At 42.6% G+C, this 15,489-nt stretch overlaps 1 protein-coding gene across 1 annotated transcript in view; it reads left to right on the forward strand.

The window, feature by feature from the left end:
* Positions 1-15,489, forward strand: part of LOC311138798 (S-adenosylhomocysteine hydrolase-like protein 1) — a gene marked incomplete at both ends in the record, with an annotated part of 91,745 nt that overhangs the window by 62,366 nt on the left and 13,890 nt on the right. The window contains 3 exons of the mRNA XM_084173615.1: positions 749-851; positions 15,117-15,211; positions 15,350-15,456. Of these exons, the coding sequence (XP_084029741.1) occupies positions 749-851; positions 15,117-15,211; positions 15,350-15,456 (305 nt within the window). The remainder of the gene's footprint in view (positions 1-748; positions 852-15,116; positions 15,212-15,349; positions 15,457-15,489) is intronic.

Raw genomic sequence — 15,489 nt, forward strand, 5'->3', positions numbered from 1 at the left:
GTTATTCAGCATATTGTTTTGCTTGCTAGCTACTCTGTTGACAGTTTGACAAGAACATGTGGTAGCTATCTAGCTTGTTAATTGTTTACAAACAATTTTGTGAATGTGCTAGAAAGCTAAACAGCTACCTAGCTAGCCGACTGCTGTGGCTAGCCAAAAAGGACTTGTTTTGAAACTTGGATCATCTTATCCTTTGATGCTTTAAAAGTGTTCTTACGCTAGGATTTTGAACATTCAAAGCAACTGGGAAATGTCCATGGAAGGCATTGTTGTCACCTTAGCATGCTACATAACTTCTGAGTGATAGGGAGCACAAGCACCACCACCAATCAGCCTACACCCCTGCACACACACATGTCATTACTATGACAAGTAGCGTAGCGTTGTTAGCAAATGACTGCTGTCTGAACACACATCCGATTTGGTCACTTGTAACTTACTGTTTGGACAGTCAGTAATCCAAAACGTATTTGAAAAACAAAACTGATTTGAGCATTAAGGCCTGCAGTGTGAACAATGCTTTATAACCCATTAGTGTCTAATATTTAACAAGTAGATGGAGTATATTGGTGCTGTTAATATGCTATTATATAAAATATATTATATTTATATACAGTAGGCTAAATATATTGAGTTGTCTTCTCTCTTTTGTGTACTGTAAGCCTATTAGCTATATATGATACAAAATATTACTTGTTCCTCTCTCATTCAACCTCCTCGCGCTATCGCTCGCTCGCTCTTCCCTCAGGTGTTGATTGAGACTCTGGTGGCACTGGGGGCCCAGTGTCGCTGGACAGCCTGTAACATCTACTCCACACAGAACGAGGTGGCAGCTGCCCTTTCAGAGATTGGTAAGTAGAAGCTTTCAACATGAATACTTTACAGCTTTGTTACAGTATGAGCTTCTATATGGAACAGAATGAGAGGCTGATTGTACTTCATAAGAGGTTTTTGAAAGTTGTGGTTGATCACATTCATATTAATTTGTACTATTTCTGCATACTATGCGTACTTTAACTCATATTAATATATAATTAATTACATGAGTGTTAAATGGGTGTTTCTTGTAAGGGTGCTAAGTGTTGGGGGTGATTTGCTTCCCTGTGCCCTTTGAAACTAAAGAGACATTTTGGAGATGTTCTCAATAAAGTCCTGGAAAACACAGAGAAAACATCAGACTTGCCCTCTAGTCAATGAACTACAGCACCAAGACACGCATATCTCTTAGGTTGCTGGGTGATTGTTAAGTATATGTGTTTCCGAAGCGGGGTCTTTTTGCTTTTCACGGCCTGTTAGCCTGAGAGGTTCACAACAGAGTCAGACTGCATTACAGTAAATATCACCAGTCACACAGCTCAAGCTGGGAGAAGAACTGGGGCATAGGCTGTGGGCTGATTAACTTGTCCTACACACACAGTATCCTCTGACCATTTACAACCCACTCTCAGCAGTGTTGACATTTTCTATGTGTGAGTTATGCCAGCAATCTTCATACCAAACATACAGCAAGCCTGCCAGAAACCTACTGAGGGAGACTTGACCAGATGAAGGGAGTAGATAGATAGTAGTACGTAGGTACACTACCAGTCAAAGGTTTGGACACACCTACTCATTCAAGGGTTTTTCTTTATTTTTATTTTTTTTTACATTGTAGAGTAATAGTGAAGACATCAAAACTATGAAATAACACATGGAATCATGTAGTAAACAAAAAAGTATTAAACAAATCAAAATATATTTTATATTTGAGATTCTTCAAATAGCCACCCTTTGCCTTGATGACAGTTTTGCACACTCTTGGCATTCTCTCAACCAGCTTCACCTGGAATACTTTTCCAACAGTCTTGAAGGAGTTCCCACATATGCTAAGCACTTGTTGGCTGCTTTTCCTTCACTCTGCGGTCCATCTCAATTGGGTTGAGGTCAGGGGATTGTGGAGGCCAGGTTATCTGATGCAGTACTCTCCTTCTTGGTAAAATAGCCCTTACACAGCCTGGAGGTGTTTTGGATCATTGTCCTGTTGAAAAACAAATGATAGTCCCACTAAGCCCAAACCAGATGGGATGGCATATCGCTGTAGAATGCTGTGGTAGCCATGCTGGTTAAGTGTGCCTTGAATTCTAAATAAATCATAGACAGTGTCACCAGCAAAGCACCCCCACACCATAACACCACCTCCTCCATGCTTTACGGTGGGAAATACACATGCGGAGATCATCCGTTCACCAACACCGCGTCTCACAAAAACACAGCGGCTGGAACCAAAAATCTCCAATTTGGACTCCAGACCAAAATACACATTTCCACCGGTCTAATGTCCATTGCTCGTGTTTCTTGGCCCAAGCAGGTCTCTTCTTATTATTTATATTATTTAGTAGTGGCTGCTTTGCAGCAATTCGACCATGAAGGCCTGATTCACACAGTCCCCGCTGAACAGTTGATATTGAGGTGTCTGTTACTTGAACTCTGTGAAGCATTTATTTGGGCTGCAATTTCTGAGGCTGGTAACTCTAATGAACTTATCCTCTGCAGCAGAGGTAACTCTGGGTCTTCCATTCCTGTGGTGGTCCTCATGAGAGCCAGTTTCATCATAGCGCTTGATGGTTTTTGCGACTGCACTTGAAGAAACGTTCAAAGTTTTTGACATTTTCCGTATTGACTGAGCTTCATGTCTTAAAGTAATGATGGACTGTCGTTTCTCTTTGCTTATTTTTAGCTGTTCTCGACATAATATGTACTTGGTCTTTTACCAAATAGGGCTATCTTCTGTATACCCCCCCTACCTTGTCACAACACAACTGATTGGCTCAAATGCATTAAGAAGGAAAGAAATTCCACAAATTAACTTTTAGAAGGCACACCTGTTAATTTGAATGCATTCCAGGTGACTACCTCATGAAGCTGGTTGAGAGAATGTCAAGAGTGTGCAAAGCTGTCATCAAGGCAAAGGGTGGCTATTTGAAGAATCTCAAATATGACATATATTTTGATTTATTTAACACTTTTTTGATTACTACATGATTCCATATGTGTTATTTCATAGTTTTGATGTCTTCACTATTATTCTACAACGTAGAAAATAGTAAAAATAAAGAAAAACCCTGGAATGAGTAGGTGTGTCCAAACTTTTGACTGGTACTGTATCCTTGATGAAAACCTGCTCCTTTTGACTGGTACTGTATATACAGTGCATTTGGAAAGTATTCAGACCCCTTGACTTTTCCCACATTTTGTTACGTTACAGCCTTATTCTAAAATTGATTCAATTGTTTTTTCCCCCTCATCAATCTACGCACAATACCCCATAATGACAAAGCAAAAACAGGTTTAGAATTTTTGCACATTTATTAAAAATAGAAAACTGAAATATCACATTTACATAAGTATTCAGACCCTTTACTCAGTACTTTGTTGAAGCACCTTTGGCAGTGATTACAGCCTTGAGTCTTCTTGGGTATGACACTACAAGCTTAGCACCTGTATTTGGGGAGGTTCTCCCATTCTCCTCTGCAGATCCTATCAAGCGCTGTCAGGTTGGATGGGGAGGATCACTGCACAGCTATTTTCAAGTCTCTCCAGAGATGTTCGATCAGGTTCAAGTCCGGGCTCTGGCTGGGCCACATAAGGACATTCAGAGACTTGTCCCGAAGCCACTCCTGCATTGTCTTTGCTGTGTGCTTAGGGTCATTGTCCTGTTGGAAGGTGAACCGTTGTCCTGTTGGAAGGTGAACCTTCGCCCCAGCCTGATGTCCTGAGCACTCTGGAGCAGGTTTTCATCAAGGATCTCTCTGTGCTTTGCTCCATTCATCTTTCCCTCGATCCTGATTAGTCTCCCAGTCCCTGCCGCTGAAAAACATCCCCACAGCATGATGCTGCCACCCACCATGTTTCACCGTAGGGATGGTGCCAGGTTTCCTCCAGACGTGACACTTGGCATTCAGGCCAAAGAGTTCAATCTTGGTTTCATCAGACCAGAGAATCTTGTTTCTCATGGTCTGAGAGTCCTTTAGGTGGCTTTTGGCAAACGCCAAGTGGGCTGTCATGTGCCTTTTTACTGAGGAGTAGCTTCCGTCTGGCGACTACTATAAAGGCCTTATTGGTGGAATACTACAGAGATGGTTGTCCTTCTGGAAGGTTCTCCCATCTCCACAGAGGAACTCTGGAGCTCTGTCAGAGGGACTATCGGGTTCTTGGTCACCTCCCTGACCAAGGCCCTTCTCCCCCGATTGCTCAGTTTGGCCGGGCGGCCAGCTCTAAGAAGAGTCTTGGTGCTTCCAAACTTCTTCCATTTAAGAATGATAGAGGCCACTGTGTTTTTGAGGACCTTCAATGCTACAGAAATGTTTTGGTACCCTTCCCCAGATCTGTACCTCGACACAATCCTATCTTGGAGCTCTACGGACAATTCCTTCGACCTCATGGCTTGGTTTTTGCTCTTACATGCACTGTGAACTGTGGGACCTTATATAGACAGGTGTGTGCCTTTCCAAATCATGTCCAATCAATTGAATTTACCACAGGTGGACTCCAATCAAGTTCTAGAAACATTAGCAAGGATGATCAATGGAAACAGGATTCGAATCTCATAGCAAAGGGTCTGTATACTTATGTAAATAAGGTATTTCTGTTTTTTATTTTTAATCCATTTGTAAAAAATTCAAAAACCCTGTTTTCGCTTTGTCATTATGGGGTATTGTGTGTAGACTGTTGAGAGAAAAATATTTAATACATTTTAGAATAAGGCTGTAATGTAACAAAATGTGAAAAAAGTCAAGGGGTCTGAATACTTTCCGAATGCACTGAATTTACAGACACAGAGAAAGAGACAGGGATTAGAGGACTAGATAGGAGGTTAACTAAGAAAAAACTGTCAGTGGAATAGAGGTGCTAAGCCCAGGTACTATTTAGCGTGTTTCTAGCTGTATGTTCATACAGGACGAGTAGCAGAGGAAACATAGAGCTTTCAAAATCTCCCCACCCCTCCAATCCAATAGCAGGGCTCACAATAGTTTTTTTGTGTACCACTCTATTTTGGGGTAATTATTTTTTTACATAAGCCCTCCCTTTCCCACATAGTTGTGTAAAGCGCCATCTGTCACAGTATCTATTTCTAATAAATAGTTGGTCCTGGTCTTTATGGAGAGAAATCTCCCGGCAAACAGATGAAAGGGCCATGTCCTCTGGCAGCTTCTGTTTCGGCCAGCCTGCTCTGCTCTCTCTGGGATGGAAATTACCAGAAGGCCGTCTGTCCTGCTGCATTCATCACCTGATGTCTGATCCTCTCCTAAAAATCATAGGATAACAGCTTTAGAGACAAGAAACCTAGCTTATTATCATCTCTTGGTTTAGAGAACAGACATATACAAGGATATCTACAGAAAAGACAGGAATGGGGGAGGTGCTGTATGTATTCATAGCCATATTCCTGTAAAGCTTAGAGAGGATCTCATGTCAAATGTTGTTGAAGTGTTGTGGTTGCAAGTCACCTGCCTCATCTGAAGCCTCTTCTTTTGGAGTGCTGCTATTGGCCACCACACCAAGTAGGGATTAACATGGGTAACCGGGACCCCGCGACTGTCTCGGGAACACTCTTTACATTTCCTGAAAATATTTAATGACGACCTGGAAATTGCATACATTTTCCTCAATGTCAGCACTAATGCAATGCCACAAAATACACAACATGCGCAGCATCAGATTAGCAAAAAATTAAATGGCACATTATCCAAACAGGTTTTCACATGGAAGCCTTCAGCCCAGCGTATTTACTTCACACAAAGTCGCCATAGATAAAAAGCATACGCATAATTGACACTGCCAACCCGAATGTACTTAATAAACCCTACAGGAAATCCCTACAGTATAGCCTATAAAATAATGTGTGCCTCTGAGCTGTCATTGTGACTCTTCAGACAGTCACAAATTTGATAGGCCTATGCACAATTCACTACATAGGCATCTCTGTCACAGACATTAAGTCTGTTAACAATTCAGAGAGGCATGAGGGAAAACTCTATGTTCTCCTGTCCTAGAGATAGGAAAATAGCCTATCTAGTCCCAATCCCACTGAAACCCCAAATCCAGACTCCTGTCTCGCATGAAAATTCCTAACTCGCCTATGCATGTCAAAATATCTCTATGCCAAGATGGCGTAGCAGTGCGGTCGTGTTTTTTTCTGTGTCCTTGTGTAAATAGCCCGTTTATTTGTCTATTTTGTATATATTTCTGAATTTTACTTTTCATTCTTTAACTAAATATACTTTCCTGCAACCAGCCTCACCCAACGTGGAAAGGATTCTATTATTTCTTTAACTTTTATCAAGAACCTTAAACTGAAACTAGTCTAGCTGCAACCGAATGGCTACTTGCTATTAGCCACCGTTAGCGTCTTCACCATTGTCCGTGGCCTGCACTACCCACCAGCCAGCTCTAGCTCTAGCCTGGACAATTTGTCGGCCAGTCTGCACAGCGTGCTATCGACCCAGAGCATATCGGATTTTCTGCCGGAATCACTGGACCCTAGCGCCGGATCATCGCAACCAGCTAGCTGCAACCAAATGGCTGTTGTCGTTGGCTAATTACCATTGCACCTTTGCAAGCACCAGTTAGCCTTGAGCTAGCCTCGAGCCAGGCCCATCTCCCGGCTATCTACCTCTCTGTCAACCGGACGGGACCTCCTAGTGTTGACACGGAGCCCCGCCGATCCAACACGACTGGTTTGCCGACAAAATCATCTGATGTGGTTTCAACAGGCTTCCCGTTACGACGTCGACCACGAAGATCCATCTGCTAGCCCCGGCCCGCTAGCACACGCAAGCCGGGCCTCTTGCTCGCCAGTGCTGTAGCAGCACCCGAACTACCTCTGAACTCTCCTATTGCTGTTCACCGGACCTTATGATAACTCAGCTATACAGCTGATGCCTGCTGGACTGTTCCTTTATACGGTACCGCATCCTGTTTATGTTTAGCCTCAGCCCAAACTTTGTCGCCATTACCAGCTGTAATCTTAGCTCTCTCGAATAACACCTGTGATTGCTTTATGCCTCTCTCCCATGTCAATATGCCTTGCTTATTGCTGTTTTGGTTATTTCTTATTGTACTATTTCACTGTAGAGTCCCCAGCCCAGCTCAACCTGCCATAGACAGCTCCTTTGTCCCACCCCCGACTCAATCGGTGCCTCCAGTGATGCTATCTCTTTCATCGTTACCCAATGCTTAGGTTTATCTCCACTGTACTCATATCCTTCCATATCCCTGTCTGTACATAATGCCCTGAATCTATTCTACAACGCCCGGAAATCTGCCCCTTTTTTTCTCTGTACCCAACGCACTAGAAGACCAGTTCTTAAAGCCTTTAGCCGTATCCTTATTCTACTCCTCCTCTATTCCTCTGGTGATGTAGAGGTTAACCCAGGCCCTGTAGCCCCCAATATCACTCCTACTCCCCAGGCGTTATCATTTGTTGACTTCTGTAACCATAAAAGCCTTGGTTTCTTGCACGTTAACATCCGAAGCCTCCTCCCTAAGTTTGAGTTATTCACTGCGTTAGCACACTCCGCCAACCCTGTTGTTCTAGCAGTGTCTGAATCCTGGCTTAGGAAGGCCACCAAAAATGCAGAAATGTCCATCCCCAACTACAACATTTTCCGTCTCGATAGAACTGCCAAAGGGGGTGGGGTTGCAATCTACTGTAGAGATAGCCTGCAGAGCTCTATCATACTATCCAGGTCTGTGCCCAAACAGTTTGAGCTTCTACTTCTAAAAATCCAACTTGGTTGGACACCTTATGTGAACTGATTGCCCCCCATCTATCCTCAGAGTTCGTATTGCTTGGTGACCTAAACTGGGATATGCTTAACACCCCGGCCAACCTACAATCTAAACTAGATGCCCTCAATCTCACACAAATGATCAACGAACCTACCAGGTACAACACAAAATCTGTAAACATGGGCACCCTCATAGATATCATCCTGACAAATGTACCCTCTAAATACACCTCCGCTGTCTTCAACCAGGATCTCAGCGATCACTGCCTTATTGCCTGCATCCGTAATGGGTCCGCGGTCAAACGACCACCCCTCATCACTGTCAAACGCTCCCTAAAACACTTTAACGAGCAGGCCTTTCTAATTGACCTGGCCCGGGTATCCTGGATGGATATTGACCTCATTCCGTCAGTAGAGGATGCCTAGTTGTTCTTTAAAAGTGCTTTCCTCTCAATCTTAAATAAGCATGCCCCATTCAAAAAATTCAGAACTAAGAATAGATATAGCCCCTGGTTCTCCTCAGACTTGACTGCCCTTGACCAGCACAAAAACATCCTGTGGCGTACTGCATTAGCATCGAACAGCCCCCTTTCAGAGAAGTCAGGAACCAATATACACAATCAGTTAGGGAAGCAAAGGCTAGCTTTTTCAAACAGAAATTTGCATCCTGTAGCACTAACTCCAAAAAGTTTTGGGACACTGTAAAGTCCATTGGGGGATAAGAGCACCTCCTCCCAACTGCCCACTGCACTGAGGCTAGGAAACACTGTCACCACCGATAAATCTACAATAATCGAGAATTTCAACAAGCATTTTGCTACGGCTAGCCATGCTTTCCACCTGGCTACCACTACCCCGGCCACCAGCTCTGCACCTTCTGCTGCAACTTTCCCATGCCCCCACCGCTTCTCCTTTACACAAATTCAGACAGCTGATGTTCTGAAAGAGCTGAAAAATCTGGACCCCTACAAATCAGCTGGGCTAGACAATCTGGACCCTTTCTTTCTAAAATTAGCTGCCGAAATTGTCGCAAACCCTATTACTACATTTACATTTACATTTTAGTCATTTAGCAGACGCTCTTATCCAGAGCGACTTACAGTTAGTGAATACATTTTTTTTTTTTATACTGGCCCCCCGTGGGAATCGAACCCACAACCCTGGCGTTGCAAACGCCATGTTCTATCAACTGAGCTACATCCCTGCCGGCCATTCCCTCCCCTACCCTGGACGACGCTGGGCCAATTGCGCGCCGCCCATTAGTCTCCCGGTCGCGGCCGGCTGCGACAGAGCCTGGATTCGAACCAGGATCTCTAGTGGCACAGTTAGCACTGCGATGCAGTGCCTTAGACCACTGTGCCACTCAGGAGTACTAGCATGTTCAACCTCTCTTTCGTAACGTCTGAGATCCCCAGAGATTGGAAAGCTGCCGCAGTCATCCCCCCTCTTCAAAGGGGGTGACACTCTAGACCCAAACTGTTACAGACCTATATCCATCCTGCCCTGCCTTCCGAAAGTTTTTGAAAGCCAAGTTAACAAACAGATCACCGACCATTTCAAATGCCACCGTACCTTCTCCGCTATGCAATCCGGTTTCCGAGCTGGTCATGGGTGCACCTCAGCCACGCTCAAGGTCCTAAACGATATTATAACCGCGATTGATAAAAGACAGTACTGCGCAGCCGTCTTCATTGACCTGGTCAAGGCTTTCGACTCTGTCAATCACCGCATTCTTATTGGCAGACTAAATAGCCTTGGTTTCTCAAAAGACTGCCTCGCCTGGTTCACCAACTACTTCTCAGATAGAGTTCAATGTGTCAAATCGGAGGGCCTGTTGTCTGGACCTCTGGCAGTCTCTATGGGGGTGCCACAGGGTTCAATTCTCGGGCCGACTCTATTCTCTGTGTATATCAGTGATGTTGCTCTTGCTGCTGGTGACGCTCGGATCCACCTCTATGTGGACGACACCATTTTGTATACATCTGGCCCTTCATTGGACACTGTGTTAACAAACCTCCAAACGAGCTTCAACGCCATACAACACTCCTTCCGTAGCCTCCAACTGCTCTTAAACACTAGTAAAACTAAATGCATGCTATTCAACCGAACGCTGCTTGCACCCGCCCACCCGACTAGAATCACTACTCTCGGCGGGTCTGACGTAGAGTATGTGGACAACTACAAATACCTAGGTGTCTGGTTAGACTGTAAACTCTCCTTCCAGACTCACATTAAGCATCTCCAATCAAAAGTTAGATCTAGAATCGGCTTCCTATTTCGCAACAAAGCCTCCTTCACTCATGCTGCCAAACATGCCCTCGTAAAACCGACTATCCTACCGATCCTTGACTTCGGCGATGTCATTTACAAAATAGCCTCCAACACTCTACTCAGCAAATTGGATGTAGTCTATCACAGTGCCATCTGTTTTGTCACCAAAGCCCCATATACTACCCACCATTGTGACCTGTACACTCTTGTTGGCTGGCCCTCACTACATATTCGTCACCAAACCCACTGGCTCCAGGTCATCTATAAATCACTGCTAGGCAAATCCCCGTCTTATCTTAGCTCACTGGTCACCATAGCAACACCCACCCGTAGTCTGCACTCCAGCAGGTATATCTCACTGGTCATCCCCAAAGCCAACACCTCCTTTGGCCGACATTCCTTCCAGTTCTCTGCTGCCAATGACTGGAACGAACTGCAAAAATCTCTGAAGCTGGAGACTATTATCTCCCTCACTAACTTTAGGCGTCAGTTGTCAGAGTAGCTTACCGATCACTGCACCTGTACACAGCCCATCTGTAATTAGCCCACCCAACTACCTCATCCCCATATTATTATTTATTTTGCTAATTTGCACCCCAGTATCTCTATTTGCACATCATCTTTTGCACATCTATCATTCCAGTGTTAATACGAAATTGTAACTATTTTGCACTATGGCCTATTTATTGCCTTACCTACATAATTTACTACATTCGCACACACTGTATATATATGTTCTGTTGTATTTTTGACTTTATGTTTTGTTTACCCCATATGTAACTCTGTGTTGTTGTTTTTATCGCACTGCTTTGCTTTATCTTGGCCAGGTCGCAGTTGTAAATGAGAACGTGTTCTCAACTGGCTTACCTGGTTAAATAAATAAAAATAACATTTCCCCCGCTTCTCTGCGCTGTCTCATACTTGCTGCCCATATGAGAGCTTTAGTAGAGAATGTGTGATCAACAAACGGTATGAGGGATAGATACGGATATTTTTAAAACAGAGTTGGTCCCCATTAAGATACCTTGATATTTAATCTATTTTCACTCTTCATCTCCCCATTATTCATGAGCTGATCTGCTATCTGTATAATCATCAACTAGTTTTTGCCAAATATAGTATACATTCTGACATTCATTGGAGGTTATTTAGCAAGCTTAGCAACTTTGGTCATTTTACTTTTGTTTGACTGCCTTTACAAAGTTTGTATGATTCGACAACGCTATACTCGGGGTGCGTCCTGGGCGGGCTCTGTGTCGAGATAGCCAACTGCTGAAATGCGCTGAATTAATTGAGGAACATGACAGCACTGTGAATTTATGAACGGCCTGTTTTGCCATTCACAACAATGTCATTGGCGATCAAAAAAAGTTACTCTATCATTACAGAGGGCTCTATTCAATCTGTAAAGCTGGAGCGTTACAGATTCTGCGATAGAAATGTAACAGTAATTTCAGATTGCGCTGACATGCAGCATTTACTGTGAATGCAGTCTTCGCTAAAGAGGGAACATTGCCTTTAAATTTCAATCACGCTGTAAAGCTGAACTTCCGCGATGCAGATTGAATAGAGCCCTAATTATAAGTTTAATTTGCTCTGAAATCATTACATAGTGGCGCAGCCGATAAGTTGGTGCAGCGCCCCTCTTATTTGGCGAGAACCCTGGCATAGTGATCATATCTTGGTTTAAAACGCTTTAAATTGGCACTTCCGATTTTTGCATTATTTCCCGTTACTCTCAGGATACATATGAATTATATTTTCGGGAAAATATTAATCCCTACCACCAAGTGCTAAAAGTCAGTATTTGGATAATGCGTACACAATGCTTGATAGTGTGTGTGATGTTAAGAGGTCTATTTTCTGGGTGACCTAAACATTGACTGCTTAGCAACTAGCTGTCCTTTCAAGAGGAAGCTTATAACTGTGACTAATGCCTGTAATATGACCCAGGTTATCACTCAACCAACTAGAGTGCATACCAATAGTGTTGGATCTGTGGCATCCACTTGTATTGATCATATCTTAACTAATGGTGCAGAGCTTTACTCCAAAGCAATATGCGTTACCATTGGCTGTAGTGATAAAAGCATTGTGGGAAAAACAAGGAAAACCAAAGTTCCAAAGTTTGGGCCTAAAGTAATTTATAAGAGATCATAGGAAAAAAATTCTCAGGACTCTTTTGTTGAAGATGTAAAACATTTATGTTGGCCTGTGTATGAGGAAATGAATCCAGATGCAGCACTGGAAGTATTTGTAAAATTATTCATGCCAATTGTTGAGAAGCATGCACCTTTTAAGAAATTAACTGTGAGAACTTTTAGAGCTCTCTGGATTGATGATGAATTGAACAATTGTAGGGTTCAAAGAAATGATGCAAAAGAGGTGGCAAACAATTCAGGCTGCTTAGCTGATTGGTTGACATACTGTACATTTAGATATTTTTTTACTACACTTAACAAAAATACGTTTTTATTACCAAACCAAGATCAATTACATAAAACACAATGGAAAAATATTTGGAGTACCTTAAATTATATAATGGGCAGAAAAACCAATTCATTTCCATCATTCATTGAAGTTGATGAGTCATTTATAACAACAAAACCTTTCAATACTGACTATTTCAGTAGTAAAGTGGGAAAACTCTGAAGTGAAATGATAACATTGAACAGTGAACCATCATATGTTTTGTATAAAATAACTAATAATTAAAGAGAATTTGGTCAAGTTAGTGTGGGAGAGGTGGAAGAACTATTGCTATCCATCAATAATGATAAGCCACCAGGTATAGACAACCTTGATGGGAAACTATTGAGAATGGTAGCAGACTGTATTGCCACCCCTATTTGCTATATCTTTAACCAAAGCCTAAAATAATGTGTGTCCACAGGCGTGGAAGGAAGCTAAAGTAATTCCACTGCGTAAAAATAGTTAAGCACCCATTGCTGGCTCTAACAGCTACCCAATCAGTTTGCTGCCTGTTTGACCAAATACAATGCTATTTTTCAGAGAACAAGTTAACTACTGACTTTCAGCATGCATATAGAGAAGGGCACTCAACTTGTACTGCACTGACTCAGATGACAGATTATTGGTTAAAAGAAATGAATAATAAGTTGATAGTTGGAGCTGTATTGTTAGATTTCAGTGCAGCCTTTGACGTTATTGATCATAAATTGTTCACCTGCCATCACATGGTGGAGAGTTGCTTATCCAATAGAACCCAGAGTGTGTCCCTCAGGGCAGTTGCCTTGGGCCGTTACGCTTCTCTTCTTTTTACAAAATATTTGCCACTGGTCTTACATAAAGCTAAAATGACGGTATGCTGCTGATTCTACACTCTACATGTCAGCACCCAAAGCCAGTGAGCTCACTAAAATTCTAAATAAGGAGTTAGTCAGTATCATAATGGGTGATTCATAATAAACTGGTCTTAAATACATCTAAAGCTAAAAGCATTGTATTTGGATCAAAACATTCTCTAAGGCCTAAACCTCAACTGGAGTTGTGCATAAAAGTTATGACCATTGAGCAGGTTGAGGAAGCTAAACTCCGAAGTATAACATTGGATGGTCAATTATCATGGTCAAGTCATATTGACAAAGTTTGTTGTGAAGATGGGGAGGGGTATGTCTGTTTATAAAAAGATGTTCTGCGTTTTTGACACAAGTCAACATTTACATTTTAGTCATTTAGCAGACACACTTATCCAGAGAGACTTACAGTTAGTGCATTCATCTTAAAATGGCTAGCTGTGACAACCACATATCACAGTCATAGTAAGTACATTTTTCCTCAGTAAAGTAGCTATCAGCACTCCCATCTCCAATTACTCAAGCATGGCAGAAACGATGTTAAGTAGTGTCGTATCGGGTGAATGGTGGCAATTATTGCTGATGAACAAAGGAGTCCGCTCATACTGAACTTAGATCATAAGGTTTATTCATATCACAAGCTTCAGCATAAGTGACAGGTGACATGCCCACCCGGAGAGCGACGCCTCAGAATGGCCGCTCTGCCTCTCTTTGTCTAGCCCCTTACTTATAAACAATGCAAAAAGATGGGTGGCTCCCTCTTCTGGCCAATCACCAGTCTCCCCTGTCTACAACACACTTCCTGTCTGTTGTATGTGGCGTTACACTAAAACATTCCCTCTTGATACTAAAACTAACGTCCTCTCTGGTTCCACTTAAAACATTAACAACGTCATAATCTCAATACACGACAGTAGTCACAGGTTAGGTCAGTTCACAACAATTGGTCATGACACAAATAGCAGTATAGTGACATACATACCAGTATAGGCGAATAGGCCTACTGTGAAGCTAACCGTGATAAGCTAGTGTAGCTTAAATCCTACATGACTGTTCAATACTGATGTCAATACTGGTAGTTATGGCTGCTATTGACACCCGTTTCCTGAGTGATTATGAGGGTGTGAAGTGGGCTTTAATGGTAGCGAGCTGAAGTGTTTAGTAGGGCCGGGACGATACCAGTATTGCAATATTTTTTCCATGGCAAAAATGAAAACACGAAGCAGACCAAGCTCTTTGATCGTTAAAAACCTGCTGTATGTAAAATATTGTGTGCTATAGCTTGGAAAATAAATACATGTGACTAATGTTTCTAAAATTAGGGCTGTTTTCTTAAAGAAATTGAATCCGCTTTGTGTTTTATTTCCTTGCCATGATACCAAGCCCGGCCCTAGTGTTTAGTGAGCAGGGTTATGTAAGTGTACTATCTGGAGGAGCCTACAGAGGCAGGGGCTGTTCTAGGCTATGTGGTGTTGTGGTTGGACTGTTGTGCAGGTCCAGATGTCTGGAGTTAAGCTGCAGGTCATTATATGAATGACTTTACAGCAGATTATATGGACATCAAGCACCGTGTGTTCAAACGTGATCGGTTCTGCTCTCTAGAATTAAGGGTCTTAGCTTATATTAATTGCTGAGGACCATGTGCTGTTGTTTAAAAAGGGCCTTAGATTTTATATTTGTTGCAATATATGTCTGATCTGGAGAAATATTAACATTTCTAAACCCTTTTATTCTCCCAACTACCTTGTAATTTGTGCAGGTGTGGCTGTTTTTGCTTGGAAGGGTGAATCGGAGGATGACTTTTGGTGGTGTATCGACAAGTGCATCAACATGGAGGGCTGGCAGCCTAACATGGTACCCATAGAACTCTTGTCAATTACCCTCCTTTAACAGCAAGGCAAATGTCCTTGTTGACCATTTTGTGTTACTGATATATGTGTGCATGTTGTCACTGTTTGTTGAGAATGTTGTCTCTTGCTGTGTCTGTGGTAGATTCTTGATGACGGAGGGGACTTGACCCACTGGTTGTATAAGAAATACCCCAACGTCTTCAAGAAGATCAGGGGCATTGTGGAGGAGAGTGTGACTGGGGTACACAGGTGATTTTATTTCTGATTACAGTACATTCACAA

Source organism: Coregonus lavaretus (genome assembly GCF_964263955.1).
Source record: "Coregonus lavaretus genome assembly, chromosome: 12".
In the NCBI taxonomy this organism is placed as follows: Eukaryota; Metazoa; Chordata; class Actinopteri; order Salmoniformes; family Salmonidae; genus Coregonus; species Coregonus lavaretus.